The sequence below is a fragment of the Miniopterus schreibersii genome (assembly GCF_964146895.1).
Source record: "Miniopterus schreibersii genome assembly, chromosome: 17".
NCBI lineage: Eukaryota > Metazoa > Chordata > Mammalia > Chiroptera > Miniopteridae > Miniopterus > Miniopterus schreibersii.
Window position 1 is genome coordinate 43,682,660 of NC_138117.1, and position 15,237 is coordinate 43,697,896.

Sequence of the window (15,237 nt, forward strand, 5' to 3'; positions counted from 1 at the left end):
AAGAGCTAGTAATTCTAAACTCATATGCAACTAATAATTGCTTCAAAGTACATAAAGTCAATACATGACTACAAGGAGAAATGAACAAATGTCTACTCTTGCCCAGCCAAGCGTGGCTCAGCGGTTGAGCGTTGACCTAGGATCTAGGAGATCGGGGTTTGATTCCAGGTCAGGGCACATGCCCAGGTTGGGGGCTGCAGCCGATCAATGACTCTCTCATCATTGACGTTTCTGTCTCTCTCTCTCTCCCTTCCTCTCTCTGAAATCAATAAGGATACATTAAAAAAAAAAAAAAAAGTCTACTCTGAGTGATGTTTCTCAGGCACTAATTCACGGGAGCACTGGGCTAGAAGGTGCTGAGGACCCCAAATGACAGGGTTTGTACCTGCTTCCTCTATGTGGTTCACTCATGTTATGCTGTTCCCAGCAAACAGGACCTTCATCTTGAACCTGTGCTCTGAACTCCCATCACGGGGCCCAGGCCCAGTCCCTGTTTCCAATGCCATCCCATCCCAAGGGCCATCCCATTTGGAACATCAGGTCCACTGCCTGGATGCCACAAGGTTGTGCCCACCCCTACCAGCATTGTTCCCATGCTGGTCCTGCCTCTCCCACACTGCACTCTCCTTCAAAGACCCAGTTATTTAAAAACCTTCCCTCTGCCCTTGTCGGTTTGGCTCAGTGGTTAGAGTGTTGGCCTGCAGACTGACGGGTCCCGGGCTGGATTCCAACCAAGGGCACGTACCTCGGTTGCAGGCTCAATCCCCTGTGCTGGAGGTAACCAATCAATATGTCTCTCTCACATGGATGTTTCTCTCTCTCTCCCTTCCACTCTCTCTGAAAAGCAATGGGGAAAAATATTCTCAGGTGAGAATTAAAAAAATAAATGAACAAATAAAACCCTTCCCTCTGTGCTCAGGATGAAGTCACTGCCCTGGGGCCAGCACCCCCAGAAAGCCAGGCAGCCCCCTGGTACAGCCACTGATGAATACACACCACACCTAAGGGACATCTTAACCAGCCTCTGCACACTGGGACTGACAACTAAATGTGGTGCATGACCCTGGCACAACAGTGGCCACCAAGGGCACCGTTGAGACAGTTAACATTTTAATGTGAACAGAGGATTAGCTAATACTATTTTCTCCATACTAAATTTCCTGACTCGGATCACTGGGTTGTAGTAATGTAGGAGAATGTCCCTGTGCTCGAGAAACACTATAAGGAGTTAGAAGTGAAGGGGCATGACCTAGTGAACCTAATCTGCAATGTACAGGGGTGGGGGGACGAGCACACACACACCAAAGGGGTAGAAAGCAAACTGCTGGTGAACCTGGATAAATGGTATAGGAGACTTCACTGAACTATTCCTGCAACTTTTCTCTAAATTTGAAATTATATAAAAAATTACCCAACCCCCACAAGGGATTAAACAGAAAACCTCCCTTGCTTCCTGTGGTGCTTTCAACCGCAGGTGGCACCACACTGGCCCTCCTGACCACAAGGCCCAGTCGCCCAGCTTCCCCTGGCCCACCAGGTTCCTTTCCTGCTCCCCACTATCTGTCCGTGCCGGGATGTCCGTCTCTGCCACCGTCAGCCCTAGTGGGCAGGATGCTGATGTCCGGGACCTTCCCCGGCCCTGGCCCCCTGCAGGAGCAGCCAGAGATCAGCCCCGGTGTGGAGGGATGCTGGATCCCAGCTGACACACAGGGTGAAGGGTGCATCCAGCTACCTTGCAGCCTGGAAACTGGAAGCTTGAATAAGTGGTCCCGGAGCTGACAGGAAATGCTGAAGCAGCAAGGCGGGCGTCCAGGGAGGCGTGTGTGAGGGGGTCACACTTTTATTAACAATTGCACTCCCCAAATACGAGTCCTGCACACCGCCCCGCCCCCCCTTCCCGGTAGGTTCAGGCCGCAGCGTCCGTGTTCGCGGTCTCCTTTGACTGGCTCGATCCTGGGACAGGGTGAGTGATGGTCTGTGAAGCCACACGCACTGACGACCGTGAAGATTTCCGGGAGCCGGGGCGGGACAGGGCCAGGGACGGGACCCGGGAGCCCGCTTGCGACGGGTCCTGGGATGGGACTTGCGAACCTGCCTTCGGAGAGGCCTGCGACAGGGCCCTGGAGCCCACACGCAACGGGGTCATGGGCGGGATCCTGGAGCCCGCGCTCGAAGACGCCTGAGACGCGTTCCGGGAAGCCACGCGCGAGGGGCCCGGGGGGGAGACGGCGGGCCCCGGGCGCGAGGCGGGCGGCGGCGGCTGCCACAGCGCTGGGCCCCCGGCGCCCCGGCGCAGCCAGCCGTGCACTCGCTCCAGGTCCCGCGTGTCCTGGTGCTCGTGCTGCAGCTGCTCACGCTGCTCCAGCAGCTGGCGCCGCGTGTCGTGCAGCAGCTGGGCCCGGCGGAGCAGCCGCAGCAGCTCTTCCCGCAGCCGGCCGTTGTCCGCCTTGATGGCCTGCGTGTGCGCGATGAGCTCGCGCGCCGCCTCCCGCTCGGCGCGCCGCGCCAGGGACTGCACGCGTTGGCGCGCCTCGCGCTCGAAGGCCGCGGTGTCCTCCAGGAAGCGCCGCTTCACTCGGTGCAGCAGCTGCGTGTGCTCCACGCGCATGTGCAGCAGCTCGCGCTCCAGCGTCCGGATCCGGGCCAGCTGCTCCAGCTGCAACTCCTGCGGCCGCGGCGCGCGTCAGCGCGGGGGTGCGGCACGCGCCCAGCCCGCCCGCCCCCGCCCGCCCCCGCCCGCCCGCGGGGCGCGCGCACTGGCCTTGTAGGGCTGTAGCTCCTGCACTCGCCGCGCCATCTGGGCTGCGCGCGCCTCCATCTCCAGCAGCTGCGCGCGCACCCCGTCCTCGCGCCCGTGGTAGAGCGACTCCAGGTCGGCCCGCTGCCAGTGGATCTGCGTCAGGTCCGTGCGGTTCTGCTCCTCTAGCCCGACGATGGCGTTGGCGCAGCGTTGCGCGCGCGCGCTCACGTAGCTGGCGTAGAGCCGGTTCTCTTCGCGCAGGCGCAGCGCCTCGCAGTCGAGGAAGGCGTTCTCGCGCAGCACCCGGTCCACGCGCTCCTCGCAGGTGCGCAGCTGCTCCGAGAGCAGCCGGTACTCGCGCTGCAGGTACTGCGCACGCTCCGACAGGCGAGGCTCCGCGACCTCGGCAGCCGCGCTCTGCCCGCGCTTCTTCTTGGGCGCCATGGGTCCGGGCCTGGGGCACCGGGACGCGTGAGGGCACCGCCCCCAGCCCGCTCCTCCACCTCAGCCTTTTCCCTCCCCAGCCTGCCTACGCTAGAGAGGTGGGACGTGACTCGGAGTGACGAGGTTGGGGGGAGGCAAAGTCAGGCGTATGGGATTAATCGGAGGCCAGGGCACCGTGGCCAGCCTTTACTCGTGGGTTCCTTCGGGACCTCGGCCCTTTGCCAGAGTTCGCCCCCTTGAGTCAAGTTGGCGTTCAGCCCATACAGTCTCCGTGGAGACAGAACTTAGCCGCACTTCCCCACTGTCACCGGTTGCTTGGGCAACGGCCCCGCCCTGCAGAGGCCAGCCCACGGCGGGAAGGACTGTGGCTTCCGGAAGACGACCTTGGACTTGCTTCAGAATCAGACTAAGCAGCAGCCCGAGTATCCCCGGTCTCCAGGCGCCAGACTTGATTTAGCAGGCTGACTTCAGAGCCGTGGCGACTCACTCACACAGCTTCACCTGCACGCAAGGTGTGGCGGTACTTCTTAAAATTAGGAACACAATTGAGGCATTTTCCTCCTTGTAAAGAATGTATTTTATAAGTAAAATCAAAATGACATAAACTTTAAGACAACGCAGAATCTCCGTTTATTTTAACATTAAAATATTAAAGAGCCCTAGCCGTTTGGCTAAGTGGTTAGAGCGTCAGTTCGGACTGAAGGGTATCGGATTGGATTCCGGTTACACGTACCTTGGTTGCCGGCTGGATCCCCGGACAGGTCCAGACCGTGGGGGAGGCAACCAATGGATGTGTCTCTCTCACATCCATGCCTCCCTCTCTCTCCCCCTTCCATTCTCTCTGGAAAGCAATGGAAAAAATATCCTTAGGTAAGGATTAATATATATTTAATATATATATTAAAGAAACGTCATAACCTAAAACAGCATCTGAACGTTGGCCTTAAATGATACGGGTTTTTACTTATTTATCAAAAATTTATCTTTATTGTTGAAAAACGGGCTTTTAATATGATATTGGTGCCTGAGTAATAGAAAAATTGACAACAGACCGAGTAGAATCAAGGCAAAACAAAAATCCTTGAACCTGCAAGTGGGGTCTTTACCGAGGCCACTTGGGATGTTTTCCTCTAGCCACTCTCTAGGGCCTGGCATTTCCATACCAGAGTCTCTGCCCCCAGGGGCAGCCGCCTACGCCCTACACCCTGCTACCCTCGGGGTCTGCCTGGGGCCACTGTCCCCATTGGACAGATTTAGAAACTGAGACTGCGGGAGGTGGAGGCCTATTCCCACCCTCTGTCTGGTCCTCCGCACTCTGACCCTGTGCCTCCCAGGCAACGCTGCCCCTGCCTCTCCCGGGCTCCTGCGCCGCACTCAACTGTCACGGGAGTGTCTGGGTCAAACTTGGCCTTTTAATTTCTGTTGCTAGGTGAGGGACTCGATGGGCAGAGTTTTTTAAGTCCTCCCAGCCTCCTGAATTTCTCTGCGATTTGTCCCAGCTTTAAGACTTACATAACGCCTCCTTCCAGGAGAAGTCTGGTGAGGTTTTGTTCTCTTCTGTCCCGCCTCCTCGAGACTTTCTTCTTCCTGGGACTGCAATTACCAGTTGCGCGATCTGGGTGGAAGAGTTTGAGGAGCCGCGCGGACGCTGCGCTCGCGCCCCGCCCGCCCGGGTCCCGCCCGACGGCACCTAAACCACGCCCCGACGCGGCCCCGCCTCTCCGAGGTCGGCTCCGGCCCAGGCCCCACCCCCAGCCCCGGCCTGGCCCCGACCACCCTCAAGTCGCGCGCCACCTCGGCTCCGCTCCCTCCCAGCCCCTCGCAGCGTTGGCCCCTCCCCCGCCAGCCCCCCAACTTCGAGTCCGTCTCTCCCGCCTGAGCCTTCCTCTTATAACCGCCACCCGAGTCCTGGCTGCCGGGTTCGGGGCTTCGCCTCTGACCGGCGGAGATCAGGGGCAGAAGGGGACTTCTCCGCGCCGCAGGTTTCGGGGCACCTGGGTGATTCCAGGCGAAACGCCTCTCGGGGAAGAGGAGGGTGCCCTGCCAGGGGGCGGATGAGACGCCTTCCCGGGTCCCCGGGGGCCTTATCTCAGTGTGTTGGGGAAAGGGTGTCTCTAGTGTCCACCAGGTCCCACCGCTGCCCCTGGGAGACAGAACTCACCTCCGCGGGTCCAGATGCAAAGCCAGGCGTTACCTGTGACGTTACTCCCCATCCTCGAGGTCCCCCCTCCTCCCTTGCCCCCATGAAATAGGTGGTGATCTTTGTTCTTCCAGGGACCAAGACTTTGTCTCCCTCAGACTGAGGCTGAGGAGGGTCTGGGGTGTCACTCACCTCTTGGCCGGGTCACTGAGCTAGAAAGGTCCGGGGAGGAAAAGGCTGGAACCGTCCGTCTGTTCAGTTTCTGCCAAGGTTGCCCCTCCCCCACTCCATATCAGTCAGGTCCCCTCCCCACAGCGCCCTCTGCTGGGGTCGGCCCTGGACTCCCAGGCTGCAGCAGAAGGTTCCCTCTGCCTGTTCCTGGGATGCTGCTCCCAACACCCCTCAGGCCACTCAGCTCACCACCCTTCCCCAGGACCCACTCCCTACCTTGGATGCCCTCCCTGCTCAGCTTATGAGACTTGGCTGAGCGTCCCTCCTCAGAAGTAGCCAGTGGGGTTGGGCTGCTTGCCTGGCCCTGGGGTGAGCACTTCCAGAGCCTCTGCTCCCATTTCACAGATGGAGAAACTGATGCATAGAGTGACTTGTCCAAGGACTCCTGAGAGCACTGGAGTTGTGACTTGGACCTTGGGCCACATCCTCTCCCCATCCCTGTCCTGTGCCCTGAGACAAGGGGCAGAGCCAGCCACCTTTATTGAATCCGAAGCCTGAAGCCAGCACATGACCAGTGCCCACAACCCTTACACCTGCCAAGGCCAAGTGGACCTGTGGTATTAGAGTGGTTTCAGGTGATGCCAGAGACTCTCTCCTTGAAGCTCAGCCTTAGGAGCCTGAGAACCCACAGGGGTGGCCAGCTACTGAGTAGTGGTCAGACGAAGGGACCCTCGGGGATTATCAATATGGATGCCCCAACCCCACCCAAGTGCCTTGTACCTTGATCAGAAGCACGGCACTGATGGCGGTCACCATGGCAAAGGGGAAAGTGAGAGGAACATGAGTGAAGTCCAGGAGAGCCTATATATCCAACGTGTCCTCTGGCTGGCGTCAAGCCCTGGAGACCTGAGCCTGGCTGTCCTCTGGGTGGGACCTGAGTCTGTCTCCTTCCCTGTATCCCAGATTGTGTGCTGCCTGCAGGCCTGCCTTTCCTGCACCACCACCACCACCAGAACTGGCTCTTGGTCATGCATTCAGGCAAGGACCCTTCCTCAGTGGCCTCCCTTCCATAGCCAGGTACCTTGGAACCAGTGCCAGACTCACACCAGGCTCATGGTCAGCCCCAGGTGGGAAGCCCATATCCAGGTCATGATGTGCATCAGCCACGGTTGCCCCTGGAGGAAGCGATCTGCCCTCCCCAGACACATGGTGCAGTGAGGGCCATGCTGCAACGGCCGTTTCCCACCCATTTCCCAGGAGCAAAAGCAGACTGGAGCCAATGGGACCCTGGGCTGCATGCATGGAACACAGGAGAGCCAGACAGGGCTCTGTGGTGATGCCACTGTGGTGACCCTGGCTTTGGTCTGCTCAGGGTCAGCAGAGCCACAGATTGGAGAGGACTGGCTGGAGGACAGGATCTATGGGTTTGGCTCCCCAGTCCTCACTCTCACTGAAGGTCTGGCCAGTAGGGGTGGGACTTGGGGTGTGGTCCAGAGCAGCCTGAGGTCCAGGGGAGCCTCCCCAGGGGCTCCCCTACCTCTGTGAAGAAAGAGGATGACAAACAGAAAAATGCCCAGAGTCTAGAGCCCCTGCACAGGCACCTATGGCAATGCCCACAACCACCTCCTTAGGCTGGCTCAGAGATGACCCTGAGAGATGGCCATGAGGGGGCGCCCAGCAGGACACACCTCCTCTGGCATCCTCATTTCTGTCTGGAGGCATAATCTCAGAGACGACCACAAACGCAACCCCAACTAGTCCTCCTAGGAGGGGCCCAGGCAGGTGCCTGAAGAGTCCATAGCCCATACAGGAAGCAGGGTAGAGCAGAGGACAACTTTGGTGCTGGAGGAGCACACTAGGTCCACCCAGCAGGGTGCGGGAGGCTGTGCATGAGACAAGGACAGTGGCTACAACTGTGACATAGATGGAAACACAGCTGTGATATCTACTCAGACTTTGACACTGAGGAGCAAGGAAGGTGTAGGGCCCCCACACAAGGACTGTGATACACGGGAGCACAGGGTCCAAGCACGTGGACTGGGAAAGAATGCAGTCTGGGAGATGGGAGCCCTGTAAGTCTGGTCTCCTAAGTTACAAGGAGGCTGGTGATGGTTGGAGCTGGAGGTTCCCACCCGGTTGTTTCCTCCTAGGAGTTTTGACCTGCCACTGCCCACTCCCCCCTGACTCTGGGTCTCCTGGACAAAGCCTCCCCATATTGCCCATGGTTCAGCCGAAAATTAAGTACATGGTGTACTTTTTATCTAATGCATAATAAATATCCCAAGTTGATAATGGGCTCACTCAAAAGAAAGGCAAAGATTACCACGCATATGATCAAATTTATTGTTGACTAACAAGTGAGAAAACCTTTTTGACAAGGTTAATATCTGCAAGAATATTTGAACAAGAGAAAGTGGGACTTGGTAGAAATAATAGCCCTGAGATAAAACACATAATAGCAGATTTAAAAACAACTAATGGATGAGTCAAATATCCACTAAATTTGTGACATGATAATTGATTTAATAAGTGTAATGAAGTTCACTCTGCAGATTTTTTTTTTTTTCTTTCTGAAATTCACTGATGTTGGAATAATTGCTTATTGGCCACATTCTCAGTGGCAGAATGGCAGGGTCAAGATCTCCTCTGGCTTGGGGTTCATGGAGGAAGGGGAGAAAGAAGGGGCTGGGGTGGGCTCCAATCACAGCCCCACTCCTGGCCTTGGGGCCTCCATGGGTCCAGCTCTTATTCCCTTCAGTCTGTCCAGACAGTTATCAGTCCTCCCTCCACTTCCATCGATGTGCCTTCTACTCTGCCCTTTGTCCTCATGGGCATGTAGCATTTCAATTCACATTTATATTTAGGAAATACTCCCACTCGTTCAATGAATTTGCCATTTCATCTAAGTTATCAGGTATGTTGGTGTGAGGTTGTTAATAAACGAGGGTCATTATCTTTTCAATGTTTGAAAGGTTTGGTAGGAATGTGCTGTCTCTCATTTAATTTTAATCAGTCCAGCTACATTTTATTCCGTTTATTCAAAGAACCAGCTTTTCATTGGTTTTTCTCCTTATCCATTTCAGTGGTCCCTACTCTTATCTTTATTATTTCATTATCTGTACCTATTTTGGGTTTAATTTTCTTTGTTCTCTTTGTTTTCTTAAGGTGGAAACTTAAACTTTTCTAATATAAGCATTTAAAATTATAAATTTCCCTCTCAGGTTGCTTTGGCTGCATCCCACACACTCTCAGGTGTTCTCGTTTTCATTATCTTTCAGTTCAAAACAATTCATAATTTCCCTCGTCACTTCGACACACTGTTTATTTAGAAGTGAGCTGGTTAATCTCCTAATTTGGGGGGGGTGTCCAAACATCTTTGCTATTTATTTCAGTTCTGTGGGATCAGGGAGCATAATTTGGCACCGCTGGGGATGGCGTGGGCCGCTGCCCCCATCAGCAACGCAATGGACGGGCTCCTGCGAGCGACGCGCCACCCGCCAGCACGGCCGTCCCGGAGCCCGCAGGAAGGCCGGGGCCGCGGGCCGCGGCGGGTCCCCTCCCCGGGCAGAGGGCGGAAAGGGCGCCGTCCCGCGCGCCGGGCGCCTGCGGGGGGCTCCGACGGGCCCCGGGTTGGGCGGGGCTTGGGCTCGTCCGCCCCGCCCCCGGCCTGGCGCAGGCGCCCCGGAGGCGCCGCCGGGTTCCCAAGGCGACCGGCTCGGCGGCTGCCGCGGGCCGCGCGCGCCCCGGCATGTGCGCGGCCGAGGTGGACCCTCGCGTGGCCCGGCGATACGTGCTGAGGCGGCGGCTCGGGAAGGGGGTGAGGCCCCCGCGCGGCACGCGGGGCCGCGTCCGCCGCCGCCGGCGGGTTCTCGCCGCGGGGCGGCCGCGGGCTCGCCGCCGAGCCGGTGCCTGGGTTTCCTGTAGTCGGCCTGCGGCTGCCTCCTCCCAGGACCCTCGGCAGGGGCTTGGCCCTGGTGCTGGCGCCGCGCGCCGCCCCGCCTGCCCTCGGCTGTCCCCGTGGCCACATTCCGCCCTGGGCGGCTAGGCGCTCCTGCTGCAGTCGCGGGGGGGGGCGGAGAGGGTAAACGCGGTAGGCACGGCATGGGAGCCAGAAGCCCGTGCATGTCCGTGATTGTGAATGAGCATGTGGAATTGTGCCTGAGTGTACGTGAGGGTGCGTGACTGCGCGTGTTAATGGGGAGGGGGGAAAAAGCGGTTCAGTCAGTGCACACAGCAAGTACAAAGGCCCTGAGGTCAGAACCTGCTTGGCTTTGGGGCGAACCGCAGAGTTGTTGAGACTGGATATAAGTGATCGGAGGTGGGACTTTGGCTTCCACTTTTTAAAAAAGATATCTTTATTGATTTTTCAGAGAGGGGAAGGGAGAGGGAGAGAGAGAGAAACATCAATGATGAGAGTCATTGATGGACTGCTTCCTGCACACCCCCTGTTGGGGACTGAGCCCAAACCCAGGCATGTGCCCTGACCAGGAACCAAACCACCATCTCCTGGATCACAGGTTGCTGCTCAACCACTGAGCCATGCTGGCCAGGCTTGGCTTCTGTTTTTAGTGATGCAGAGAGCAGGCTCACCCTGCCTGTTGAGGATGGGGATGAGGGGGAGCAAGGGAGATTAATCAAGATGTCAGTCTCCACTAACCAGGTGAAACATGCAGGAGGCTCAGGCTGAGGTGGGGGCAGCAGTGATGGTAGAAATGGCCGGATTCTGAGGCATTCTGAAGGAACCAGCAGGATTTGCTGACAGGCTGGATAGAGTATGTGAGTGAGGGGTTAAGGTGCCTGGAGAAGGGTCCTGCCCTGGACCCCAACCCACCCTGGCCTCCATCTCCTCTTGCTGTCACCCTGCTCCAAAAGGTGCTGGGGTCCTGGGCAGCCTGCAGTGCCCTTACCATACTCCCATCCCTCCCTGCAGCCAGAGCAGGAAGGAGGAGCCTTGTCTGCAGGGCAGTCTGGTAGGGGGCTGGTGGGGCAGGAGGCTGACCTCACTCCTCTCCAGGCCTATGGAATTGTGTGGAAGGCCATGGATCGGAGGACTGGCGAGGTTGTGGCCATCAAGAAAATCTTTGATGCCTTTAGGAATAAGACAGATGCCCAGGTAATCAAGGGAGGAAGTGTGGGAAAGGGTGAGGGCAGGGCTGTGGGCTCACCCCTGCTGCTTTGGTACCTGGAAGCCCAATCACAGTGTGTTTCTGGCACTGCTCTAAGAAACAGTACCCATGGTTCAGTGGGTGTGTGGGTGAAGAACACCAGCCCCTCTGGGTCCTTCTGGCTTTGCACACACTTGTGTTTCTGTCTCATTCCAGAGAACGTTCCGGGAAATCATGCTGCTCCAAGTAAGTGGCCAAGGCATCTGCCCACTTCCCCAGGTGCATTCTTCCCAAACTGGGGGAAACCTGGCCCCTCCACCCCAGAACACAGATCCTGGCTCTCTCCTCAGGAATTTGGGGACCATCCAAACATCATTAGGCTACTGGATGTGATCCAGGCGGAGAATGACAGGGACATATACCTGGTGTTTGAGTCTATGGGTGAGCAAGGCCTCATCAGCCCCCAGCCTCACCTCTGTCCTAGCTTTGGACAACCCCCCCCCCCCCCAGTGACCTGGCTCCCTCTGTATGTCTCTCTGCTGCTCAGGTCCCTGCAGTGGCCAGCACCCTCACCTTGGGCAGTGTCCCTGTGCCCAAGGACAAACAGTCCTTGGCCGACCCTGGCAGTAACTACCTTGACTCCATCCCCACGAGGCTCCTGCTTTGTTCACTCTTCACAGCAGCCCTTTCCTTTCTCTACTCGTTTTATAAAACAAAGGCACAAAATAAAGTACTAAAAATAATTCCACAAACTTCTTGCTGTACCAACAAAGACAGTGAGCAGGTCCAAGAGCCCTGTGGGACCACTGGGAAGTGTACACGCCCAGGACATGGCCCTGAGGATGGCCAGTGGGACCTGGGGACTTCAGGCAGTGGGCGGACAGAGGTGCACCTGTGAGGGTTCAAAGTAGGACAGGCCTACCTGCTCTCTCCAGGACCCCGGGGTTAACCCAGACCCCCTTACTAAATTGCATGCCCCCTAGACACGGATCTGAATGCCGTCATCTGCAAGGGCACACTGCTGAAGGACATCCACAAACGCTACATCTTCTACCAGCTGCTGCGGGCCACCATGTTCATCCATTCAGGACGCGTCATCCACCGGGACCAGAAGGTGCTGCCCAACCTCTTTCCACTGCCCCCCAGCTCCGTGTGCACCCACTGTCCTGGCCCATCAGCCCTGAGCCCACCTCCTCTTCCCCAGCCATCTAACGTTCTCCTGGATGCCAGCTGCCTGGTGAAGCTCTGTGACTTTGGCCTCGCCCGCTCCCTCAGTGGCTTCCCTGAGGGGCCTGAGGGCCAGGCCCTGACAGAGTACGTGGCCACACGCTGGTACCGTGCTCCAGAGGTGCTGCTGTCCTCGAGCTGGTAACAGTGACACCCTCCTATCCTGTTGCCACCTTCCCTTTCAGGCCCCCCATGTCCTCTTGCCCAGCTAGGGCCCCTAGGCCTTCCTATGCCCCCCCACGTGTCCTCACCCACCCCTTCCCAACCGCCTTGATTTTCCCTTTTCCAAGCCTGCCTCTGCCCCAGGTACACCCCCGGGGTGGACATGTGGAGCCTCGGCTGCATCCTGGGAGAGATGCTGCGGGGAAGGCCCCTGTTCCCTGGCACTTCCACATTCCACCAGATGGAGCTGATCCTCCAGACCATCCCACCACCATCTGAGGAGGGTGTGTGTGTGCAGGGATCCACTGGGCAAGAGCACAAGGCTGTGGGGAGACAGTGCCCAACAGGCCAGGACTGATGGGGAGGATGACAGGCTGGGTCCAGAAGCCTTAGGAAGACTGGAAAACGCTGGGCAACAGGGAGGAGCTACTGGGGGTTTCAGGAAGCACCTGGACAGTCTGCAAGGCAGGTAGGGCCTGGCCTCATGTGTCCTCGAGGGTCCAGCAGTGCCCATGAAGGTTCTAGCCAGGTCAGGACAAGAGTGCTAGTCCTCTGAGTGGTGGTAGGGGCAGAACCCACACTGTTCTGGGAGCTGGGGAGGGGAGGTTGGGGGAAGAGGTGGAAGAAAGCAGCAGTGGGGGCATAGTGGAGCATACGGGGTGTCCTTCTTCTTCCTCTGAGGGGGGTGGGGCAAGAGAGGCAAGGACCAGGTCATGGGAACCCCATTCTCTCCCCAAGTCTCCACTTTCTTGGGTGGAAAGGGCAAGGATGGAGGTGTGTGAGCATGGCCATATGGTGAAGGTGTAAAGTTGTGCAAGGGCAGGCACAGGTGCGCATGCACATGTCCAGATATTCAAGGTCTGAGCTCTGCCAGGCAGCCCCAGACCTGGAGAGAGGAGGTCACTCCAGGGGCCAGAGGGATGGCTGGACCCAGACTTCCCTGAGCTGCTCCACCAGACCACCCCCTCCTGATCACACCACCTTCTACCACCCACCCTGCAGACCTCCTGGCTCTTGGCTCAGGCTACAGTGCCTCAATTCTGCACCACCTGGGGACCTGGTGAGTTGCAGGTGCTTGGGAGCCCGACTCCAGCACTCTTCCTGTATCCTTGCTTACCAGTCTAGACCCCAAACCAGCAATCGTTGGTCATACTAAAAAGAGGTCCCCAGTGTGGGCCCAGCTCAGGGTAGGGTGGAACCCACAGGAGCTGCTTTGAGTGGGTGGGTGGGGGACAGTGGACAGGAGGGGACCGGAAAGCAAGGCAGAGATCTGGTGACCCTTCCAGAGGGTGGTGAATGAGTTGAGGGGATCCAGAGACAGTTAAGTGGGGCAAGGCAAAAGGTTGAGCTTGGGTCACAGATGTGGATGTGGGGAGGAGCCCAGACCTGGAAAGGAGAGAATTCACTGGTACCAGCAGGCCACGGCAGACGCTGGACACCCTCCTGCCGGTGGACACGCCTCCAGAGGCCCTGGACCTCCTCAGCCGACTTTTGGTGTTTGCCCCGGACAAGCGGCTTAGCGCAGCCCAGGCACTGCAGCACCCCTACGTGCGGAGGTAGGGGTGGGAGACGCTGAGCTCCGTGGGAAAGGCTGGCTTCACCGCAGCCTGCCTCACTTCTCCTGCACCTGCCTCATGGGCTCCTGCAGGTTCCACTGCCCGGCCCATGAGTGGACACTAGAGGCGGATGTGCAGCTCCCAGTGCACGAAGGAGTCCAGCTCACAGCCGCTGAGTACCGGAGCCGCCTCTATCAGGTGCTCCAGACTGCGACCCGCATCATTTCCCATCCACTGCCCCCTCCAGGTGTCCCCTTGCCTAAGAGTTGCTCCCAATACTCTCACGCCCAAGCCTCGCCCCCCTGAGCACCCCTTCCCTCCCACAGATGATCCTGGAGCGTGGGGACAACAACCGCATTCTGAGAGAGAAAGACCTGGGGGATGTCCCATCAGGGGCAGAGCCCAGCGCCCCCCTGCCCCAGGCGTGTGCACTCACACCCAGAGCCATCCCCCAGCTCCCCTCCCTCTGGCCTGCGCAGGATCTTGGACACAGGCCTCAGAACAGCCCTGGCCACGATCTCCCTCACGGTGTGTGATCTGAGCGGGCTCGGGCCCTTAGGTGTGGGCGCAGCAACCCTCAGGCCCAGGACTTCTAACCCCAGGGCTCATCCTCCTACCCCACAGATGCCCCCTGGGGAGCCAAGAATGTCCCCAGGCAGAACTCCGCCCCCCTGCTCCCGTCTCCACCCCCTGGAGGTCCTGGGAGAGGGGAAAGGCTCCTCGGGGCATCGTTGGAATACCCCTCAGCACCCTCGCGGGTAGGTCGTGCACGGGGGACCCCTCCGCTGTGCCTTTGGGAAGGCGGACAGCACCCCAGACCCGCGACCGGCAGTGACCCCCTGACTGCGCTTCCCAGGTGCAGCCCCGGGGCCAGGGGGCGGGGCCTTCCCCGGCCGCGCAGGCCGCCGCCCGGGTGGCCGTCCACGCGCTTGTCCGGAAGGACCGGGGCCCGGCGCCCGGGGCGAGGGCGGCGGGCGCTCGGCAGGTGAGCCCGGCCCCCAGCCCTCCCCTCCCCGCCTCGCTCGGGGGTCGCCTCGCCCGCCCCAGCGCTCAGGGCCCCCGCTGCTTGCAGGGGTCTCTCTCCCGTCCTGGGGCGGCCCGGCTCCAGTCCCGGCCCGGCCGGAGGACGTCGGGCACTTCGGCCTCGCGGGGGATGCAGGGCGCCCCGAGGGCCCTGCTCGGGGGCGACTCCCACGCCCGCGGGACCGTGCGCCGCCCGCCCCCGCCCCCGGGACACCGCGCCTGAGCGCCGCCCGCCCCCGCCCCCGGGACACCCCGCCTGAGCGCCGCCCGCCCCCGCCCCCGGGACACCGCGCCTGAGCGCCGCCCGCCCCCGCCCCCGGGACACCCCGCCTGAGCGCCGCCCGCCCCCGCCCCCGGGACACCGCGCCTGAGCGCCGCCCGCCGCCGCCCCCCGGACACCGCGCCTGAGCGCCGCCCGCCGCCGCCCCCCGGACACCGCGCCTGAGCGCCGCCCGCCCCCGCTCCCCGCCCCCCGGGACACCGCGCCTGAGCGCCGCCCGCCCCCGCTCCCCGCCCCCCGGACACCGCGCCTGAGCGCCGCCCGCCCCCGCTCCCCGCCCCCCGGACACCGCGCCTGAGCGCCGCCCGCCCCCGCTCCCCGCCCCCCGGGACACCGCGCCTGAGCGCCGCCCGCAGCCGCAGCCGCCCCCGTCCCCGGGACACCGCGCC

At 59.7% G+C, this 15,237-nt stretch overlaps 2 protein-coding genes across 2 annotated transcripts; one reads left to right on the plus strand and one right to left on the minus strand.

Annotated features, from left to right (window-relative positions):
• Positions 1 to 1,906: 1,906 nt before the first annotated feature.
• CCDC166 (coiled-coil domain containing 166) lies at positions 1,907 to 3,787 on the minus strand (the record flags this gene model as incomplete). Its single annotated transcript, XM_081116488.1, has 2 exons — positions 2,762 to 3,787; positions 1,907 to 2,665 (listed from the first exon to the last, which is right to left on the minus strand). Exons 1-2 carry the CDS (start codon positions 3,182 to 3,184, stop codon positions 1,907 to 1,909), a joined length of 1,182 nt encoding a protein of 393 aa, XP_080972614.1. The 5' UTR covers positions 3,185 to 3,787.
• A 5,418-nt stretch (positions 3,788 to 9,205) lies between these two features.
• Positions 9,206 to 14,791, plus strand: MAPK15 (mitogen-activated protein kinase 15; the record flags this gene model as incomplete). The annotated part of the gene is made up of 14 exons (XM_081116489.1): positions 9,206 to 9,312; positions 10,510 to 10,608; positions 10,817 to 10,846; positions 10,951 to 11,041; positions 11,584 to 11,714; positions 11,805 to 11,968; positions 12,134 to 12,273; positions 12,992 to 13,049; positions 13,408 to 13,545; positions 13,638 to 13,743; positions 13,872 to 14,073; positions 14,170 to 14,303; positions 14,402 to 14,530; positions 14,618 to 14,791. The coding sequence occupies exons 1-14, from the start codon at positions 9,244 to 9,246 to the stop codon at positions 14,789 to 14,791; spliced, it is 1,665 nt and encodes a 554-aa protein (XP_080972615.1). The 5' UTR covers positions 9,206 to 9,243.
• Between the last annotated feature and the right edge of the window lie 446 nt (positions 14,792 to 15,237).